At 43.2% G+C, this 19,777-nt stretch overlaps 1 protein-coding gene across 5 annotated transcripts; it reads right to left on the bottom strand.

Annotated features, from left to right (window-relative positions):
• Positions 1–8,973: 8,973 nt before the first annotated feature.
• On the bottom strand, positions 8,974–14,548 carry USP51 (ubiquitin specific peptidase 51). Of its 5 annotated transcripts, none has more exons than XM_034949944.3 (3): positions 13,530–14,548; positions 13,055–13,349; positions 8,974–12,319 (listed from the first exon to the last, which is right to left on the bottom strand). In XM_034949944.3, exons 2-3 carry the CDS (start codon positions 13,298–13,300, stop codon positions 11,153–11,155), a joined length of 1,413 nt encoding a protein of 470 aa, XP_034805835.1. In that variant the 5' UTR covers positions 13,301–13,349; positions 13,530–14,548; the 3' UTR covers positions 8,974–11,152. The 5 variants fall into 5 exon arrangements, with proteins under 5 accessions (XP_034805835.1, XP_034805830.1, XP_034805832.1 ...); XM_034949939.3 differs by having other exon boundaries at positions 8,974–13,349; positions 13,530–13,726; positions 13,831–14,548; XM_034949941.3 differs by having other exon boundaries at positions 8,974–13,349; positions 13,530–13,726; positions 14,137–14,548.
• Positions 14,549–19,777: the final 5,229 nt, after the last annotated feature.

The raw sequence follows: 19,777 nt of genomic DNA, 5'->3' as shown, positions 1-19,777 counted from the left end.
TATTCGATACCGCAACAGGGTGATTACGGTCAACAATAATTAATTGTACATTTAAAAAGAACTAAAAGTATAATTGGAATGTTTGTAACACAAATAAATGATCAACGTTAGAGGTGATGGATACCCCATTTATCCTGATGTGATTATTACACATCGTATGCCTGTATCAAAATATCTCTTGTACCCCATAAATACATACAGCTACTATGTACCCATAAAAGTTAAAAATAAAAATTTAACATTTCTGTTCTTTAAAAATTATCATAAAGAGAATGAGAAGACGACCAAAGACTGGGAGAAAATATCTGCAAATCATATATCTTATAGAGCACTTTTATCCTTTCATTCCTAGTTTTCTAATATTTTTGTTAAGTTTTAGTTAGGAATGTAGATTAAATTCGGAAAAATACTTTTTTTTCTGAATCTGTTGAGATGATCACTTTGTTCTGTTAATGTCATGAATGAATTAGATTCATTCCTGAATGTTGAACTAGCCTTGTAATTTTTAATGAATATCACTTCATCGTTATATAATATCCTTTTATAGCTTGCTTGATTCAATTTGCTAATATTTTATTGAGAATTTTTGGATCTTGGTTCATGAGGGACATTGGTCTTTTCTGGTAATAAAAGACCAATGTCTTTTATTGGTCTTTTCTGGTAATAAAAGACCAATGTCTTTTATTGGTCTTTTATCTGTGTCAGGTTTGGCTCTTTCTTCTTTGACTCGTGGGTAATTTAGAAATGTGATTTTTTAAGCACCATATAATGGAGACTTTTCTATGTATCTAAATATTATTGATTTCTAATCGGTTGTGAACAGAGGATGTACTCTGTATGATTTTCTTCCTTCGGAATTAGTTAAAACTTGTGTTATGGTCCTAGAATATAGTGTATCTTAGGGTTGGCAAAGTACGCCCTGTGAGCTGGCAGCTTGTTATTGTCAGTTAAGGGTATTTTTTCTTTTTAATACGGTCACACCCATTTATTTATACATTATTTATGGATGCTTTTATACTAAAACGTCAGAGTTGAGTAGTTTACAAAACCTAAAATATTTACTATTTTTCTAAGAAAAAGTTTCTCAGTTCCTGTATCTTACTGAATACTAAGCACATTTCAAAAGATGTGTACAGTCAGCCCTCCATATCTGCAGGTTACACATTTGTGGATTCAACCGTCAATTGAAAATACTTTAAAACATAAAACAGAAACAAAAATGACAATACAATAATAAAAAGTAATAATACAAATTAAAAAAATACAGCATAACCATATTCACATAATCGTATTAGGTATTATAAGTTGTCTAGAGATGATTTAAAGTACATGAGCGTATGTGCATAGGTTATATGCAAATACTATATACCATTTTATGTAAGAGACCTGAGCATCCAAGGATCTTGGTATTCACGGGAGTCCTGGAACCAATCCCCTGCAGATACTGAAGGAAGACTGTATTTTATGGTGTATATTAGTGGTGTATTTCATAACTATCGATTACCACAAGTTGGTTCACAGCGTTGTTTAGTCTTCTATATCTTTATTGACTTATGGCCTTTTGTTTTATGAATTATTGAAAGAGCAGTGTTAAAATATCCAACTGTGATTGTGGGTTTTCTATTTTTTTCTTTAATTCTGTCAGTTTTAAGTGTTAACACATTTATGATTTTGAAATAATGCTCTTTGTTTTTGTATCACTCCTTCTTCATAAATAGGGCATACCAAAGTTTTGTGGGAAAAAAGAAAGAGAAAAGAGCACACGATATGCACTTAATAAATGGTCTGTAATTCTTTGGCCCACTAAGCCGGCAAAGTGCTCAGGGCATCGTAAAGCAAGCCTAGTCAGAGAGAGGTCTGTGCATGTGTGTGGGGAAAAGAGCTGCGCCTTTATTTTCACCCACCTCTAACTTACAGTGATCATGTCCTAAAACTATGAGCCTAGGCATGAAACTCCATTGATAGTAGTACTACATGTGACTGTGTCGCCAACAAAAATTTCGGTATCACATTACACTTCTTTCACATTTCTCAGAGTATCACCTATGCTCAGCACTACTTTGAAACTATGGTAGTTATTATACCCATCTTGTGATAGTTATGTAAGGTTTAATAAAAAAAAATTTCCTCATATCACAATATCTTTCTAAAAGTACAAAATGCCATCTCCATACAATGCATTTTTATAATCCCGTGTGTTTAGTTATATATATTTATGTTAAAAATATCATTGTCTTAAGGGATCCACCGGCTGTACCAGGATATCAAAGGGATCCAAGGCACCAAAAGGCTGAGGATCCCTACTGTGATGGTTAATATTAGGTGTCAACTTGATTGGACTGAATTGAAGGACGCCTAGATAGCTGATAAAGTATTGTTTCTGGGTGCATCTGTGAGGGTGTTGTCAGAGGAGACTGACGTTTGAGTCCGTGGACCGGGAGAGGAAGACTCATCCTCAATGTGGATGGGCACCATCCAATTGGCTGCCAGCACGGGTAAGGCAGGGCAGATGGAAGTAGGTGGGACAAGCTGGCTTGCTGAGTCTTCTGGCTTTCATCCTTCTCCCGTGCGGGATGCTTCCTTCTGTTCCTCCTGCCCTCGGACATCAGACTCCAGGTTCTTTAGCCTTTGGGCTCTTGGACTTACACCAGTGGTTTGCAGGCGGGCTCTCGGGCCTTGGGACACAGACTGAAGACTACACTGTTGGCTTCCCTACGTTTGAGGCTTTTGGACTCAGACTGAGTCACTACTGGCTGCTTTCTTCCCCAGCTTGCAGACGGCCTATCATGGGACTTCGCCTTGTGATCATTTGAGCCAATTCTCCCTGATAAACTCCTTTTCATATGTATACATATACGTGTGTGTGTGTGTGTGTGTGTGTGTGTGTAGGATACATATATCCTATTAGTTCTGTCCCTCTGGAGAACCCCAACTAAAACACCTACTCTAGGGGATGTTTTGAAATGAACATCCAAGGGCAAAGGGAAGGCAATGGACTGACAGGCCGGATGTTTTCACATATGTAATCTCATGTGCACGGACAATACAGAGGCTTCTGTGGTTGAAGTGCTGGAGCCCACAAAAGCAGAAAATGAAGCTGAGGTTGGACCTACTCAGGGTTGGGGGTGGGGGGGAGTTGGAGTAAGTTGGGCAGTTTCCATTTTAACCAAGAGACCACAGGGAGTCACCATGGGTCTGTGGGCAGGAGAGGGCACACTCCAATGGTGTCTGAGGGTGTTGCTTCAGAAGGTTGGAGGCAGACCAGCTACGAGCTGGAGCACAGGAAGAAAAGGAACAGAAGAGGGGATCCATCCAGTGAGGGGGCAGGGGCAGGAGGCTGGGCAGACAAATGTGGGCCCCAAAGGACTGGAACCCAGTCCATGGCACCCTCCCTGCAGCCCTAGTCAGGGGCAGGTAATGGCTCCAAGTCTGCCCTTTGGGATGCTGGCCTCTGAGAAGCGAGGTCATTGAGGGGAAGAGGCCCAGATTGGGAGAAAGAAGGCTGTGTGAGGCTTCAGGGGTCCAGTTTTCAAGGTACTGAGCGAGCCACCAGGAGCACAGAGGCAGGCTTTTTCCCAATCCTGCTCTTTCATACACCACCCCACTCCCAAAGGACCCTGCCACAACTGCCACAGCTAGAATCTGTAAGAGACGCCAACATAACACAGGCCTGGGAAACCAGCTCCATCAGACATGGCTCCTGCTACCAAGGCCAGAGTGCCTTGACCTGGGCTTCTTTACACATTATCCCACAGTAGTGGTTCTCAAAGTACCATCTCCACACCAGCAGCATCCGCATCAGCTGGTACAGCGTTAGAAACCTAAATTATTGGGCCTCACCCAACCCACTGAACTGGGAACTTTGGGAGTGGGGTCTAGCAGTCTGTTAAGCCCACCAGAAGGTTAGACGCAGCTTCATTTTGGAGGAACCAGTGAACTCCAGAAAGGCCTAAACCATGCAGACCCATTCATTTTCATTTTGACAGTAGTGACCCATCACGCTGTCCTGAGGTTTTCCTACAGGACAACTGTCGATGAAGAAATCGTTTGTTTGGTCACGATAGCGTGTGGGCTGATTTAAAGGCGTGTCTAGCTCGATAACAACTGTTTTCAGAAACTTTTTGAAGCACTGTAACAATCCCACCTCCCAAATATTAAGTTGTTGATTACGAGTGGTTTTTAGGCCTTTATTAACTAACATTAATCTTCACAGCACATTCCTATGCATTTCCCGACGTGGACCTCAGGCAGGGACTCTGGCTTACTTGCTTTTGTGCCCAGTTTTGTTTGGCTGTATATTCATAGTGCCCAGTGCAGCAGTAGGTGCTCTTTACATATCTGCTGAATAAACCAATCTAGGTAGGGCTGGCATTCTCATGATTCTGATTTTGCACAGGAGAAAGCGAAGGCTCAGAAGACAGAAGTATTTATAAATTGTGCCCTGCCTCCCTGCCTGCATAAAGGGTGCAGGGCTGTCTCAGAGCAGCTGGGATCCAAGCCACAGGTGGCACAGCTAGCAAATGACTGACTCAGCATTTCCTTCTAGGTCTGCTAACCCAGAGTGGAGCAACTCTTTGCTTAGCTGTGGCTGAGAAAATGCCCTTCCCTAGGGGAGAAAAAGCACGTTTTCCTGCACAAGCCAGTCTATAATTCCAAAGCACTTTCCCTCCGGGTGCTAGTATGTGACTGAGGTTTGGAAGTTTTTTTAGCTCCTTTTTTACCGGAGACCTGTTTTCTTTGTGGAGGCCTCTTTATGTAGCCCTATCCCTACTGACAAAGGGGCAGGGATAGAAGGGTCAGGCGTTGGAACTGCAGTCTAATCTGAGTGACATGACCCCTTTTATAATCTGTGGAAACTGCCTTGGTAGTGCTTCTGTGCTCTGAGTGCTCCTTCTCTCTTGATTTGGGAGATATGAGATATGAGAAGGCCTCTTGGAGGAGGCAACACTTGACCTGGGTGTAGAGGAGAACAAAACCAGGGTGGAGGATAGATCCTTAGAGGTTGGTCTAGACCAGGACAGCTTCTGTCGATGCAGCACAGCCTGGTGGTTAACATCCAGTCTTTGTGACCCAGCTCTGTGTCTTAGTTACTATTTATTTTGGAAAAAATAATCAAGTTCTCTGAGTCTCATATTCTTTATCAAGTATAGCCAACAGTAAGACACACCCCACTGGGAGAGCCCTGCCTGATGAGGATTTGCTCAGGTAACAATCCCATGTAATGTGCTGGAAAATATGCTTCCAGAGAGCTAGCACTTCTTATCTACTATGGACATGTGTGGGTCAAAGAGAGTATTTGGACACTGACACGTGGGACAAGAGATATGACTATTTTTTCTATTTAGCTTCAACCATATGTAGATAGCAAGCATTTTGCTATCCACCAAATGCTTTACAAAGACTGTTAGTTTTAGTCTCCTCTACAATCCTTGGAGGGCTGTGCACAAGACTCTGTTACTGGCCCAGTGTTGCCAGTTAATAAATGGCAAATCTGGGATGTGATTTCAGCTCAAGTCTTTCTGGTGCCTCAGTCATCTTCTGCCTAGTTAGGCCTCACCACAGGTACCTCATCATAAATAAGTAGAAATCATAGGCCAGTCAGTTTAATTCTCTATTAAAGGGTTGGTGAGAAAGAGGGTTCAAATTGTAAGTTTGCATATAGAATACAGGTGTGTCTTTAAGGGGACTCTTTTAAAAACAGATCAATTTAGGGCATGGTTAGATTCTGGATAAGGCCTCATCTGCATACAAAAAGGATTTTCTACACCTGTCCTTAGATACCAACTTCTCTGATACATTTAAAACATGATACAGTTTTTAAAAATTTGATTTTCTGTGCAATCCCTTCCTCAACTCCACTTGCTCCACCTCTAGCTGCAGTCCCTTTCTCAGATTTGGTATACCCTCCTGGTATAAGGGAAGGAGAAACTGCTCCTAAATGGTAGCCAACATGGCAACATTATGATCTGGATTTTTTGGGAAAGCTTTAACTTCAAATATTCTGTGATTGTTGTTCCGTTATCTGCAAATATCATATATCTCTTTACTAAATGGAATAAAGTAGTAAAATAAGGAATTTTGAAAAAATAAGTCATTTTAACTTAAGCAAAAGTAGTTTCAACAGAGTGGTGCAAGCAGAAACCAGAATGCAGGGAACTAAAGATGGAGCAGGAGGTAAGTGAAAATAATGTATGAAAAAAACACATGTGAAAGGGTTTGGCAGTAAAAGGAAGGGGAGCAAAGGTAATGTATTTTTCTTTTAAACATGATCCCCAAATCTGGATTTTAAAACAGACTCTTGGGTTTCTTCTGGGGATAATATACACTCTGGAGAAGTATTGGGATTTGGAAGACTTTTTTTATCTCTTACAGGGATGATGGGACAACATTTTTGAGGAACTACCATAGAAAATCTAGGATGTCTAGTTGCTGGATTTTATCTGTCTAGCAAAAACATGGCTGTTACTAGAATAGAGGGAAGTGTGTAGGAGTAAGGCCCTCTGACTGTTAGGAATGGACGAAAAGAAGGAGGCTAGTGGGTGCAGCTTCAGAAAAGAAGCAGTATTCCTTTTCCTTTGAAATGACAGTGAAGGCATGGAGGATGGATGGAAACTTAAGCGTGTAGATGTGGGTAAATCAGGCATTCTTATGAGATTTTTGATTTCAGAAAAATAGGACATGAAGTCACCTGCTGAAGCTGAGGCTTAGAGTGTAGAACGGAATGTCTTCAGCTAGCATGTTAAGTACCTGCCATAAACTGTGGTAGGCCTGTGGGATTTATAAACACATAGGTCCGGCCCTAGCCTGGAGTAGCCACTACTGTGTGTTTGGAAGAGAATCAAGGTAAAGGAAATGGAAGTAATTCAGAAACAACAGAAGCTGTACATTACAAATCAGTATTGGACCACTTGGGTAAGGTCCCAATAGGTAAGTCCCTCCCCGGGCTCATTGGAGGAGCTGGTGTTGTGGGCATTTTGGGAGGATCTGAGGGAGAAGGGTGATAAAAGCGACACTCAAAGTGATGGCTATGGTGTTGAAGTTAGAAAAGAAGTCTTGTATGGCTAAAGAGCTGATGGTTTTACAGACCGCAAAAACATGAGATCTTACAGTCACGTCTTGGGGCTCAGCCTGGCATATAGCATTGAGTGAGGCTATATGTCTTATATTGGGGGTAATATTTTGGCTTCATCCATCATGATTATCCTTAGGAAAGTCATTTAGCCTGATCTATCTGAATCAGCCATTTCCACAGAAACAAATACCCCTGTAGCATGGGCAACTTTGTGTAGTTGATAGGTTACTCTCTCCTTGCAGGTTACCTGCATCCAGATTTGTCAGAAGCTGCCTTCTGTACCACGCTGGTTTATCCTGTCTTCCATAGCAAAATCAGGAAAAGCAAAAATATATATATTTGAATTATCTATACTGGATTATGATGGGACATGCATGGGCTTTGGGGACCTGCATTTGAATACTGGCTTCACTAATTAGAACAGTACAGTGAACTTAAGCAAATCACTTTTCTATTCTGATTTTCACTTTCCCAGTTTGCGAAATATGTTCAGTAATGATTGTGTCCCAGAACTATGAGGACCCAGGACCCAGTGAGATAATAAAGGTAAAGCAGTTAACACAGTGCCTGATTTAAATCAGTACTCATATAACATTATTGCTTTTTTCCCCTTTTATTTGGAATAAGCATTTCATTGCTGTGAGTAAGGTTTGAAGTCTAGCACAGGTCAGTGGCTGAGCTGAAACTTGCTTCTTAAAGATGTACAGGGACCCACTATAGTTTCTTAATTTTATATGATGAAGTTCATCCAAGGTCACTCCTCCTTCCCTTTTCTCTCTCATGCTTTGGGGTCTTAGGAACTGATGCTCCACTAATCATATAGCTTGGTTAGTATGTTCAAGACCCTTGGCTGCAAATGACAGGATCCCAACTGACAACTAGCTTAAGCAAAACAAAGGACTCTATTGGCTCAGATAGCTGGGAACTTTGGCGCTTCTGGCACAGCTGGATCCACAAGGTTCAAACGATGTTCCCTGGGCTCTTTCTCCCAATCTCCAGTTCTTTCTGGTTTTCTCTTTGTGTTATAGATATTGACCTCTCAAAGTCCCAGAATCAGGTTATCATAGCATAGTGACTACAGCTTGGGGGTGGGATCAGGAGGGAGACACGTTTTTTCTTCCAGTGTCCACATACCTTCAATTTAGCAACAGACTCTGATTGGCCCTACTTGGGCCCTATGCCCACCCTCAGAAGAAATGCTCCTGTGGGAGGGGTACTGGTAGAGGGACAGGGGAATTGAGAACTCTAATCTGGCCCAGCATGAGTGATGTGCCCACTTGGGGAGGGGTGACAGAGGCAGGGAAAAGTGATCAGTAGCCCCAATAGGTCCACAAAGAATGGCGGGAAAATGAGGGTGCTGAGCAGAAAAATAAACTACAGCTCTTCAATAAACACTGTTACCAGACATCACTCCCTTGTAGTAGAGTGATGATGTGCAGTGTGATGAAGAACACTGTGCAGTGATGAGGTACTACTGTCTCACGGGGAAGGTAAACTAATGTGGTAAACCCTAGAGAGGTGTGGTACACAGTTGTGAGACACTGCTGCTGAGGAACACTGTGATGAGGGGCAGTGTGGCCACACACATGCCAGAGAGCTCAGCCTCACCTTCAGCTGCTGCTCCTCATCCCCACCCAGTCTTCCATGACTGCCAACTTCCAGGCCTGTGCTCTTTTCTCTGCATTGTACCTGGGCCTCCCTCCACACACCTGGCTATTTCTCACTGAGCACCTTTCTTAAGCCAGCCCCTGCAGCTGAGTGCTTTTCATACCCTGCTTTGGGGTAAAATACAATACTGATCACACTGTAGTATAGCACTGGGCATTTAATGGCAGCCTGATGGATGAAGGGGTGAGAAAACATTACTGACAAGGTGAATAGAGCAAATAACTGAACTCATCTTCACATTTAACAAATATTTATTAACACAGAAATGAATAAGGCTTGGCCCCCTGTTCTTAGATGCTCAGTGCAGAGGGGCAGACAATCACAAAGCTACAATAAAATCACAGTAGAATAAGTACTATCACCGAGGTATGCACAAAGTACTTTGGAGGCACAGTGAGAGGAATAAAGAGGGGAAGAGAGGAACAATTTTCTCATTTATACCTGCCTAGAGCATTCAGGGAAGACTCCAGAGAAGTCATCTGTGAGTTGGGTCTTGAAGGAGGAGTAAAAGCCACCAGGTGAATAGTCAAAGAAGGAGCCCTGCAGGCTGGGGCTCAGAGATGTAGGTAAGGCCAGGTAAGTGAGGGGTTCAGGGAACTAGGCATGAGTGACAAAAAAAGGAAATAAAGAGGGAATAAAGAATGAGCAGAAGGACTGCAAGCACAAACCCATTGCTCTACTGTGGAAATTAAAGGTCTTGTTTCTCCTTGGAGGAGGAAGAGGGAAAAAGGAAGGTGGGAAGGCCTCAGATATGGGTCCCTGCCACTTCCTCAATCAGGCCATGGGGCTCAAATACCAAAGCCAGAGCTTCACAGCTGTGATCTAACTTCTCTAAGCCACCAAATTATCAAGAGCCCCTTTTCAGAAGCTAAGAATTTGTATGAATAATGCAGTTCTAAATGGGAAAGTCCCTAATGTTTTCATTTTTCTCAGATGAATTGATTCTGCCTAGGAAGTAATTTGACTTCCTTCAGGATATGAGATGGGGCATGGAATCTCAAGAGGGGAAGGTGGGTTAGTTAGTGTTTAGGCCTTGCAGCCATTTCACAATTGGATGGTAAGATAATGATTAAAATGTCTATTTCCTTTTGTAACGTATATTGATATATCAACATAAAGCTCAAATATATATATATATATATATATATACTCACACACCGCTGTCGTTATTCCTGTCTCCTCCATTTATTTCTTTCATACCCGTCTGTATTTTAATATGCTTAAATAAAAAAATAGAACTTCTTAAACTTTTAATTTTAATAATTTTTTCTACTTGAATCACATTTTTTCACTGGTCAATTTTTATGTAACTGTTTTTCTTTTTAAAAGCTTAAATTTTTAAATCTTTATTTAAATATTTAAAGTTTTCATTTAAATCTCTTGAACTTATCTAAGGTTCTTTTTATTTTACAAGTCTCTATTTTCTTCCTATATTTTTTCAATTTTTGTCTTTAAACACATTTTGTCTTTTTGTCTTGAATTATTCTAAACTTGCCTCTTTTAAAACTTTTCTCTAAAATCTGAATTGCATTCCATTCTGTATTTTTGAAAATTTATTTCTTAATCATTATAGTAGTAATTTTGTTAACAGTTTTTAAATACGTATATTTTATGCTTTAATTTTGAAATATCTATTTATATTATTTTCCTTCATTTGAAACTTTTAAGATATTCCTTTGTTTCTAACTTTAATTTTTAACAGTATTTTCTTCCTTTTTTTGGTAAACTTTCATTTTTAACCTTGTTCCTTAATTTATTTTACATTTTTAAACTTTAAGAATTTAATTTTGCTTTTAATTTTTAAAATTCTGAAACTTCTTTAAATTAAAAAATTATTTTTAACTTTTAAAATATTTCTTTTAAAAATAACAACTTAAATTTTTTTCAACATTTAAAAGCTTTTTTTCTTTTAAAACCTTAAAAATGATTTTTTCCTTTTTAAATGTTTTTCTTTTAAAGCTCTTTAAATTTTATTTTAAAATATTATTTTTCTTTCAAACTATTTAGCTGGTCAGCCACAGCTGGAACACCAATTGTGAAGTTTTTGCTGATAAAGGAATACTCCCTGACTTCACAAGATATTTCTGTAGAAACAAATGACATATAGTAGCATCAGAACACCTCTACTCCCGTTGTCCCCACCTAAAGCATTCTTTTCATTTCATTATGCTTTATGTGACCATTTTCAACCTCTTCTCCCTCTCCCCATTTCTTAAGGTTGAATGGTCACTGGTTAGTATTCATTTTTTTCTTCCGACAGACCCATGGGCCATGCTAAAATAGGTTCTTTATATCAAGATACTAGCTGTCACATAGGTGTTACTGTCATTGTCCATTCCAAGTAGGTCTGTGTGTCACTTCAAAATCCTTGCCTAATCATTTACTTTTTTTTCAGTAAGTGGTCTGGTAAGACTAGTCTTTCTCTAGACCCTGTTTGTGATAGAACAGTAAATACCCTTCACTGTAGAGTAAGTCCTCAATGGTAGCCTTGGTGATGATGGCATCATCACAGCTGAACCACTGGTCCTTTTGTTGCCGGATGAAGCTGGTATAGTGGCCACTTTCCAAAGTTCCATGGTGATTAATCACTGCAAACAAGGAATACTTATTCTCATTGGGCACACAATCTGTTGGTGGCTGGCCTTCTTTCATTCTGCTCTCTTTAGTAGAGGCCAAAAACGGAGTCATGTCCAGCTCCAAGGGAAAGGAGATAAAGGTATTAATCTTTCGCCTCTGTTTGCCTACATGCTCAAACCGCTTGAGATGAAAACAAGCCACAATGGGTAATTTTTTCATTGTGAGCTGTTTAGTAGACTCCTGGTAGCTTTGGCAACTATTGCATTTGATTTTGGCACTGCTTCCTAGGTGCTCTGGCCTTGTAAACCACTGTAGACAGTCTGTAAGTGAGGGGATTCCTGGTATGTGGTCATCCCTGCTCACTGCGCTGTCAGCCCTCTCTGGGTTCTGGGAATCGAATGTGGCACAAGAGCCAGGCAAGTCCAAACTGATGTCCCAGCATGGGTCTATGGTGGTAGAAACACTATGGCAGGCTTGACATGTGACATCTGATTGCAGGCCACCTGTAAAGATTTGGTCTATGATGCAGTTACAGCAGTTGGGGTTATTGGCCTCCTGCCCACCACTATCATCTTTGCTGTGTCTATGTAGCACGTCTAATATTGCAATAAGGAACTCATGGGCATCCTGCTGCCTGTACCCTGCTAAATGTTCTGCATGGATCCATATCAGATGCAGTAACTTATAGGGAATGTGAGGAGTTCGGCTCCCAGAGTACATAGCATGAAAAAGCGAAGACATTTCACAGACCAGACACAAGCTGGGGCTTGTCATTATACATTTGTGCTTGTCAGAGAGGAAGAAATCTTTCAGTAGAGGAATATGGGTAAGTGCCTGGACAATACAATTCATAAAACAAGTGTTCCCAAGATTGATTAGCCCTCTCAGGCCTACAGTATAGACTGACTTTTTTCTTCTCTTTTTCTTGGGTTTCACCAATTTTGGCTCCTGTTCCTTTGTCTCACAGGTTGATTGCTTGTCTTCAAACCCTGATGTCATAAACTGTTGATGAGAAACATCTGTTGAGGTGGAAGTTAATAATCTCAAAATTTTTTCTTTTGTTTCTTTGGCAATCTGTTCTATGTCTTTGTCATATACATAATCCTTACACATGAAGCAATATATGACCCCATGATAAAGGTCTACAGCTAAATGGTGCTGCTTTGTTTCTGCATGTTTGTGAATATGTTTCTCAGTGAAGCAGCCAAAAAAGACACAGGAGAGACAAGAGTGGAGTCTGTTCATATGGGTACTACATACGTGACAGATGCATGACTTTGCTTTACGTTTCCTAGTCTCTGGGGTCCCACTCCAAACGAAACGCTGGTAGATCAACCTCAGGTTCTTCTGCCAGTTCTTACCTACTTTAAAGCTCTCCACATGAGAGCAGCCTGTGGGACCCTGACCAAACTCGACCTCCAGCAACCAGTCCCCTAAGCCGCCAGGATCCCCCGACCCGTCTAGGTCACCAGAGCAGCTTCTCCGTGTCTGAGGCCTGGACCCAGGCCGGGATCTGCGCCGGGATCCACGCCAGGCCCTGGGCCGCGGTGCGGGTGGGGGCGGGGGTGGGGGCGGGGGTGGCGGCGGGGGCGGGGGCCGGGCTGGAGGCGGGGGTGGGGCCGAGAGCCCAGGCTGGCTGCGGGAGCGGGCCCGGGGCTGGGGCCGAGGGCGGGGCTTGCGGCGCGGGCAAACGGGCGAGGAGCTGGTGTGACAGCGAAGGGGGATTGAAGGGAGCACCTTCTCGTCGCCGCCGCTGCTGCTCCACGTCAAGTTCTCCTCCGGCGCGGGCTCACGCTCTTGTAATGGCTCCAGTTTCATCTCCTCAGCTTCCCGTCTCGAAGACGCCTTCGTAGCCCCCGCCACCGCCTCCTCCATTTTCCCCGCCTTCTCAACCGCCTCCTCAGGAGAGGCTCCTCCCCCACCTCCGGAGATCCAGCGGACCCCAGAGCCGGAGGGCAAAGAAGTTTCTCGAACCTGGGCCATCAGATCACTGCCCGACCTGAGGAGCAAGGCGTCTGGAAAAGAGCTGCGACTGTAGATGAAAGGAGACAGAGACTTCTGTGAATGATCTGCCCAGCGTCATGGCCGCGGTGCGCAGTTAGCGCCCCCAGGACCCCTCCCATCGGCCCTTGAGCTCAGCCCGCGGCTTCTGTCGGCTCCACCCACTCAACTGAGAGGCCCCTGGAGCTGATGGGGAGACCGAGGCGGTTACCTGCTTCAAAGGCGATCAGATCATGCCAGGGGACTGGGAACAGAAGGCTAGCGAGCGGTGGGGGTGGGGAACGGCCTGAGCTTTAGGACAGAAAGGATGGAAACTTCTTTAAAAAAGGCGCCACCCTCTGACTGCTTTTTTGCGCCCTGCGCAGCCTCGCTTTGGTGCAGCTTCCTCTGACGTTCTTTCCCTGTATCCTAAAAAACACTTGGGTCAACATTTTCTCTCCAAAATGGCTGAAAGGACGCACTTTTGGAAAATGAACTCACAGGAAGAAAGTGTCCCTCTGCTTCTACCTTACCTATACTTCAGTGACCCGGTGTGTTCCACTCTAAGCCGTTGCCCCTCAGCGCAATTTCGGTCCGCCCAGCTCTTGCGCCCTCTCACGCTTTTTCGCGCTTGTGCTCTCACACCCCTTTTCTTGCTTCTGCGACTTCAATTCCTATGATTTCTCCTAGAATTCGGATTACTACTCCCTCCCTTCACGCATTTGCCACCTCTATGGCCACCACTATCCTCGCGCGACCCCCGAAGTCTCCGCTCCCTTTTCCCTCTCCTGCCCCCGCAACACCCCCAGCCCGGCAGTTTGTTTAAAGGTCTGGGTTACCTTGGGCCCCAGGCGCGTGATATAGAACGTCAGCAACTGCTGCTGTCCAGGCGCTCCTCAGCCAGCCTTCTCTCCTGACCTCTCCTCAGGGCTGGTCACAAGGGGGCCGCCCCCTGGCCCCTCCCCTCTCGACGTGCGGCCCCCAACCCCGGATTCTGCCCTCCTGCAGTGATGAATGGCACCGCTGTCCCGCTCAGGCAGGCAAACCTCTTCCTGAAACAGACTCTGCTGGAGGCAACAGCAGCAACAGATTCTACAGAAAGCCCCTGAAATGGAGGCTCAGGCCTCACCTAGCTCCAGGCCCGCACTCCACAGAAAAAAAAGATTCACCCGGCGTGGGGGTGGGGGCTTCCAGAGATGGCAACCCTCTGGCAGGAATCCCTCAGGATCCTGTCAGAGCCTGGTCTCTGGGAGTTGACAGAGGGAGGGAGGGAGGGAGAGAGAGAGAGAGAAAGAGAGAGAGAGATTATCCCAGAATGTGCAGGGGAGGAAGCATAAGCAAGGGCTCAGGCTCAGAGAGACCTGAGCCCAGGCACATGCTTGCTGTGTGACCTCGGATAAAACACTTAACTTCTCTGAGCCTTAGTTGTGTCAATTTTTAAAGAGAAATTGAAATAATAACCCTAGCCCAATGTGAACACTAAGTCATAGTATATATCAAGTAAAAGACCTTTTTGGCAAGCTTTATCTGTCACACCTCTTTTTTCAGTCCGCTCCTGAAAATCAGCATAGAGAACAACTCCTGATGCAGAGTAGAGGAGAAGAGAATGCCTTTCTCTTTCAAAGCTCTCTCAAAGTTATGGCTCAGTTCACCCGATCATCCATCCTAGGCAGTCCATATACAGGAGCATGTATTCAACAAAGATGCCATAGGTGCATTATAGCGCTAGATTGTGCTGGGAGAAGCACAAGATACAACTGTTTGTGTCCTGAAGTCCATACGCCAGGAGACTTTTCCTTTTCTTTGACAGATCCGGCATCCAAGGCGACAACCCGGAGGAAAGCTATCTCCAGGGCTTGTTGCCCTTCCGGTCCAATCCCAAGAAAATTACGGTTTATTACAGCGGATGTTTAATGCTACATTTAATCTCTCTGAGAAAGTCACACACCTCCCCTCAAAACCTAACGATTAGGATCCAGCTCTCTTAACTTGGCAGTGGCATCTAGTGGATACCTCCGCACAATGGATATCACTGATTTTGTGACTTGGTTTAGATTCGACCATATCTCAGTCACATATTAGCACCCGGAGGGAAAGTGCTTTGGAATTATAGACTGGCTTGTGCAGGAAAACGTGCTTTTTCTCCCCTAGGGAAGGGCATTTTCTCAGCCACAGCTAAGCAAAGAGTTGCTCCACTCTGGGTTAGCAGACCTAGAAGGAAATGCTGAGTCAGTCATTTGCTAGCTGTGCCACCTGTGGCTTGGATCCCAGCTGCTCTGAGACAGCCCTGCACCCTTTATGCAGGCAGGGAGGCAGGGCACAATTTATAAATACTTCTGTCTTCTGAGCCTTCGCTTTCTCCTGTGCAAAATCAGAATCATGAGAATGCCAGCCCTACCTAGATTGGTTTATTCAGCAGATATGTAAAGAGCACCTACTGCTGCACTGGGCACTATGAATATACAGCCAAACAAAACTGGGCACAAAAGCAAGTAAGCCAGAGTCCCTGCCTGAGGTCCACGTCGGGAAATGCATAGGAATGTGCTGTGAAGATTAATGTTAGTTAATAAAGGCCTAAAAACCACTCGTAATCAACAACTTAATATTTGGGAGGTGGGATTGTTACAGTGCTTCAAAAAGTTTCTGAAAACAGTTGTTATCGAGCTAGACACGCCTTTAAATCAGCCCACACGCTATCGTGACCAAACAAACGATTTCTTCATCGACAGTTGTCCTGTAGGAAAACCTCAGGACAGCGTGATGGGTCACTACTGTCAAAATGAAAATGAATGGGTCTGCATGGTTTAGGCCTTTCTGGAGTTCACTGGTTCCTCCAAAATGAAGCTGCGTCTAACCTTCTGGTGGACTTAACAGACTGCTAGACCCCACTCCCAAAGTTCCCAGTTCAGTGGGTTGGGTGAGGCCCAATAATTTAGGTTTCTAACGCTGTACCAGCTGATGCGGATGCTGCTGGTGTGGAGATGGTACTTTGAGAACCACTACTGTGGGATAATGTGTAAAGAAGCCCAGGTCAAGGCACTCTGGCCTTGGTAGCAGGAGCCATGTCTGATGGAGCTGGTTTCCCAGGCCTGTGTTATGTTGGCGTCTCTTACAGATTCTAGCTGTGGCAGTTGTGGCAGGGTCCTTTGGGAGTGGGGTGGTGTATGAAAGAGCAGGATTGGGAAAAAGCCTGCCTCTGTGCTCCTGGTGGCTCGCTCAGTACCTTGAAAACTGGACCCCTGAAGCCTCACACAGCCTTCTTTCTCCCAATCTGGGCCTCTTCCCCTCAATGACCTCGCTTCTCAGAGGCCAGCATCCCAAAGGGCAGACTTGGAGCCATTACCTGCCCCTGACTAGGGCTGCAGGGAGGGTGCCATGGACTGGGTTCCAGTCCTTTGGGGCCCACATTTGTCTGCCCAGCCTCCTGCCCCTGCCCCCTCACTGGATGGATCCCCTCTTCTGTTCCTTTTCTTCCTGTGCTCCAGCTCGTAGCTGGTCTGCCTCCAACCTTCTGAAGCAACACCCTCAGACACCATTGGAGTGTGCCCTCTCCTGCCCACAGACCCATGGTGACTCCCTGTGGTCTCTTGGTTAAAATGGAAACTGCCCAACTTACTCCAACTCCCCCCCACCCCCAACCCTGAGTAGGTCCAACCTCAGCTTCATTTTCTGCTTTTGTGGGCTCCAGCACTTCAACCACAGAAGCCTCTGTATTGTCCGTGCACATGAGATTACATATGTGAAAACATCCGGCCTGTCAGTCCATTGCCTTCCCTTTGCCCTTGGATGTTCATTTCAAAACATCCCCTAGAGTAGGTGTTTTAGTTGGGGTTCTCCAGAGGGACAGAACTAATAGGATATATGTATCCTACACACACACACACACACACACACACACACGTATATGTATACATATGAAAAGGAGTTTATCAGGGAGAATTGGCTCAAATGATCACAAGGCGAAGTCCCATGATAGGCCGTCTGCAAGCTGGGGAAGAAAGCAGCCAGTAGTGACTCAGTCTGAGTCCAAAAGCCTCAAACGTAGGGAAGCCAACAGTGTAGTCTTCAGTCTGTGTCCCAAGGCCCGAGAGCCCGCCTGCAAACCACTGGTGTAAGTCCAAGAGCCCAAAGGCTAAAGAACCTGGAGTCTGATGTCCGAGGGCAGGAGGAACAGAAGGAAGCATCCCGCACGGGAGAAGGATGAAAGCCAGAAGACTCAGCAAGCCAGCTTGTCCCACCTACTTCCATCTGCCCTGCCTTACCCGTGCTGGCAGCCAATTGGATGGTGCCCATCCACATTGAGGATGAGTCTTCCTCTCCCGGTCCACGGACTCAAACGTCAGTCTCCTCTGACAACACCCTCACAGATGCACCCAGAAACAATACTTTATCAGCTATCTAGGCGTCCTTCAATTCAGTCCAATCAAGTTGACACCTAATATTAACCATCACAGTAGGGATCCTCAGCCTTTTGGTGCCTTGGATCCCTTTGATATCCTGGTACAGCCGGTGGATCCCTTAAGACAATGATATTTTTAACATAAATATATATAACTAAACACACGGGATTATAAAAATGCATTGTATGGAGATGGCATTTTGTACTTTTAGAAAGATATTGTGATATGAGGAAATTTTTTTTTATTAAACCTTACATAACTATCACAAGATGGGTATAATAACTACCATAGTTTCAAAGTAGTGCTGAGCATAGGTGATACTCTGAGAAATGTGAAAGAAGTGTAATGTGATACCGAAATTTTTGTTGGCGACACAGTCACATGTAGTACTACTATCAATGGAGTTTCATGCCTAGGCTCATAGTTTTAGGACATGATCACTGTAAGTTAGAGGTGGGTGAAAATAAAGGCGCAGCTCTTTTCCCCACACACATGCACAGACCTCTCTCTGACTAGGCTTGCTTTACGATGCCCTGAGCACTTTGCCGGCTTAGTGGGCCAAAGAATTACAGACCATTTATTAAGTGCATATCGTGTGCTCTTTTCTCTTTCTTTTTTCCCACAAAACTTTGGTATGCCCTATTTATGAAGAAGGAGTGATACAAAAACAAAGAGCATTATTTCAAAATCATAAATGTGTTAACACTTAAAACTGACAGAATTAAAGAAAAAAATAGAAAACCCACAATCACAGTTGGATATTTTAACACTGCTCTTTCAATAATTCATAAAACAAAAGGCCATAAGTCAATAAAGATATAGAAGACTAAACAACGCTGTGAACCAACTTGTGGTAATCGATAGTTATGAAATACACCACTAATATACACCATAAAATACAGTCTTCCTTCAGTATCTGCAGGGGATTGGTTCCAGGACTCCCGTGAATACCAAGATCCTTGGATGCTCAGGTCTCTTACATAAAATGGTATATAGTATTTGCATATAACCTATGCACATACGCTCATGTACTTTAAATCATCTCTAGACAACTTATAATACCTAATACGATTATGTGAATATGGTTATGCTGTATTTTTTTAATTTGTATTATTACTTTTTATTATTGTATTGTCATTTTTGTTTCTGTTTTATGTTTTAAAGTATTTTCAATTGACGGTTGAATCCACAAATGTGTAACCTGCAGATATGGAGGGCTGACTGTACACATCTTTTGAAATGTGCTTAGTATTCAGTAAGATACAGGAACTGAGAAACTTTTTCTTAGAAAAATAGTAAATATTTTAGGTTTTGTAAACTACTCAACTCTGACGTTTTAGTATAAAAGCATCCATAAATAATGTATAAATAAATGGGTGTGACCGTATTAAAAAGAAAAAATACCCTTAACTGACAATAACAAGCTGCCAGCTCACAGGGCGTACTTTGCCAACCCTAAGATACACTATATTCTAGGACCATAACACAAGTTTTAACTAATTCCGAAGGAAGAAAATCATACAGAGTACATCCTCTGTTCACAACCGATTAGAAATCAATAATATTTAGATACATAGAAAAGTCTCCATTATATGGTGCTTAAAAAATCACATTTCTAAATTACCCACGAGTCAAAGAAGAAAGAGCCAAACCTGACACAGATAAAAGACCAATAAAAGACATTGGTCTTTTATTACCAGAAAAGACCAATAAAAGACATTGGTCTTTTATTACCAGAAAAGACCAATGTCCCTCATGAACCAAGATCCAAAAATTCTCAATAAAATATTAGCAAATTGAATCAAGCAAGCTATAAAAGGATATTATATAACGATGAAGTGATATTCATTAAAAATTACAAGGCTAGTTCAACATTCAGGAATGAATCTAATTCATTCATGACATTAACAGAACAAAGTGATCATCTCAACAGATTCAGAAAAAAAAGTATTTTTCCGAATTTAATCTACATTCCTAACTAAAACTTAACAAAAATATTAGAAAACTAGGAATGAAAGGATAAAAGTGCTCTATAAGATATATGATTTGCAGATATTTTCTCCCAGTCTTTGGTCGTCTT

Source organism: Pan paniscus, chromosome X (assembly GCF_029289425.2).
Source record: "Pan paniscus chromosome X, NHGRI_mPanPan1-v2.0_pri, whole genome shotgun sequence".
Taxonomy (NCBI): Eukaryota; Metazoa; Chordata; class Mammalia; order Primates; family Hominidae; genus Pan; species Pan paniscus.
This window is presented reverse-complemented; position numbering and strand designations above follow the sequence as displayed.

Coding starts and splice junctions, on each gene's coding strand:
- USP51 (XM_034949939.3), bottom strand. CDS start 13,300: ATGGCCCAGGTTCGAGAAACTTCTTTGCCCTCCGGCTCTGGGGTCCGC.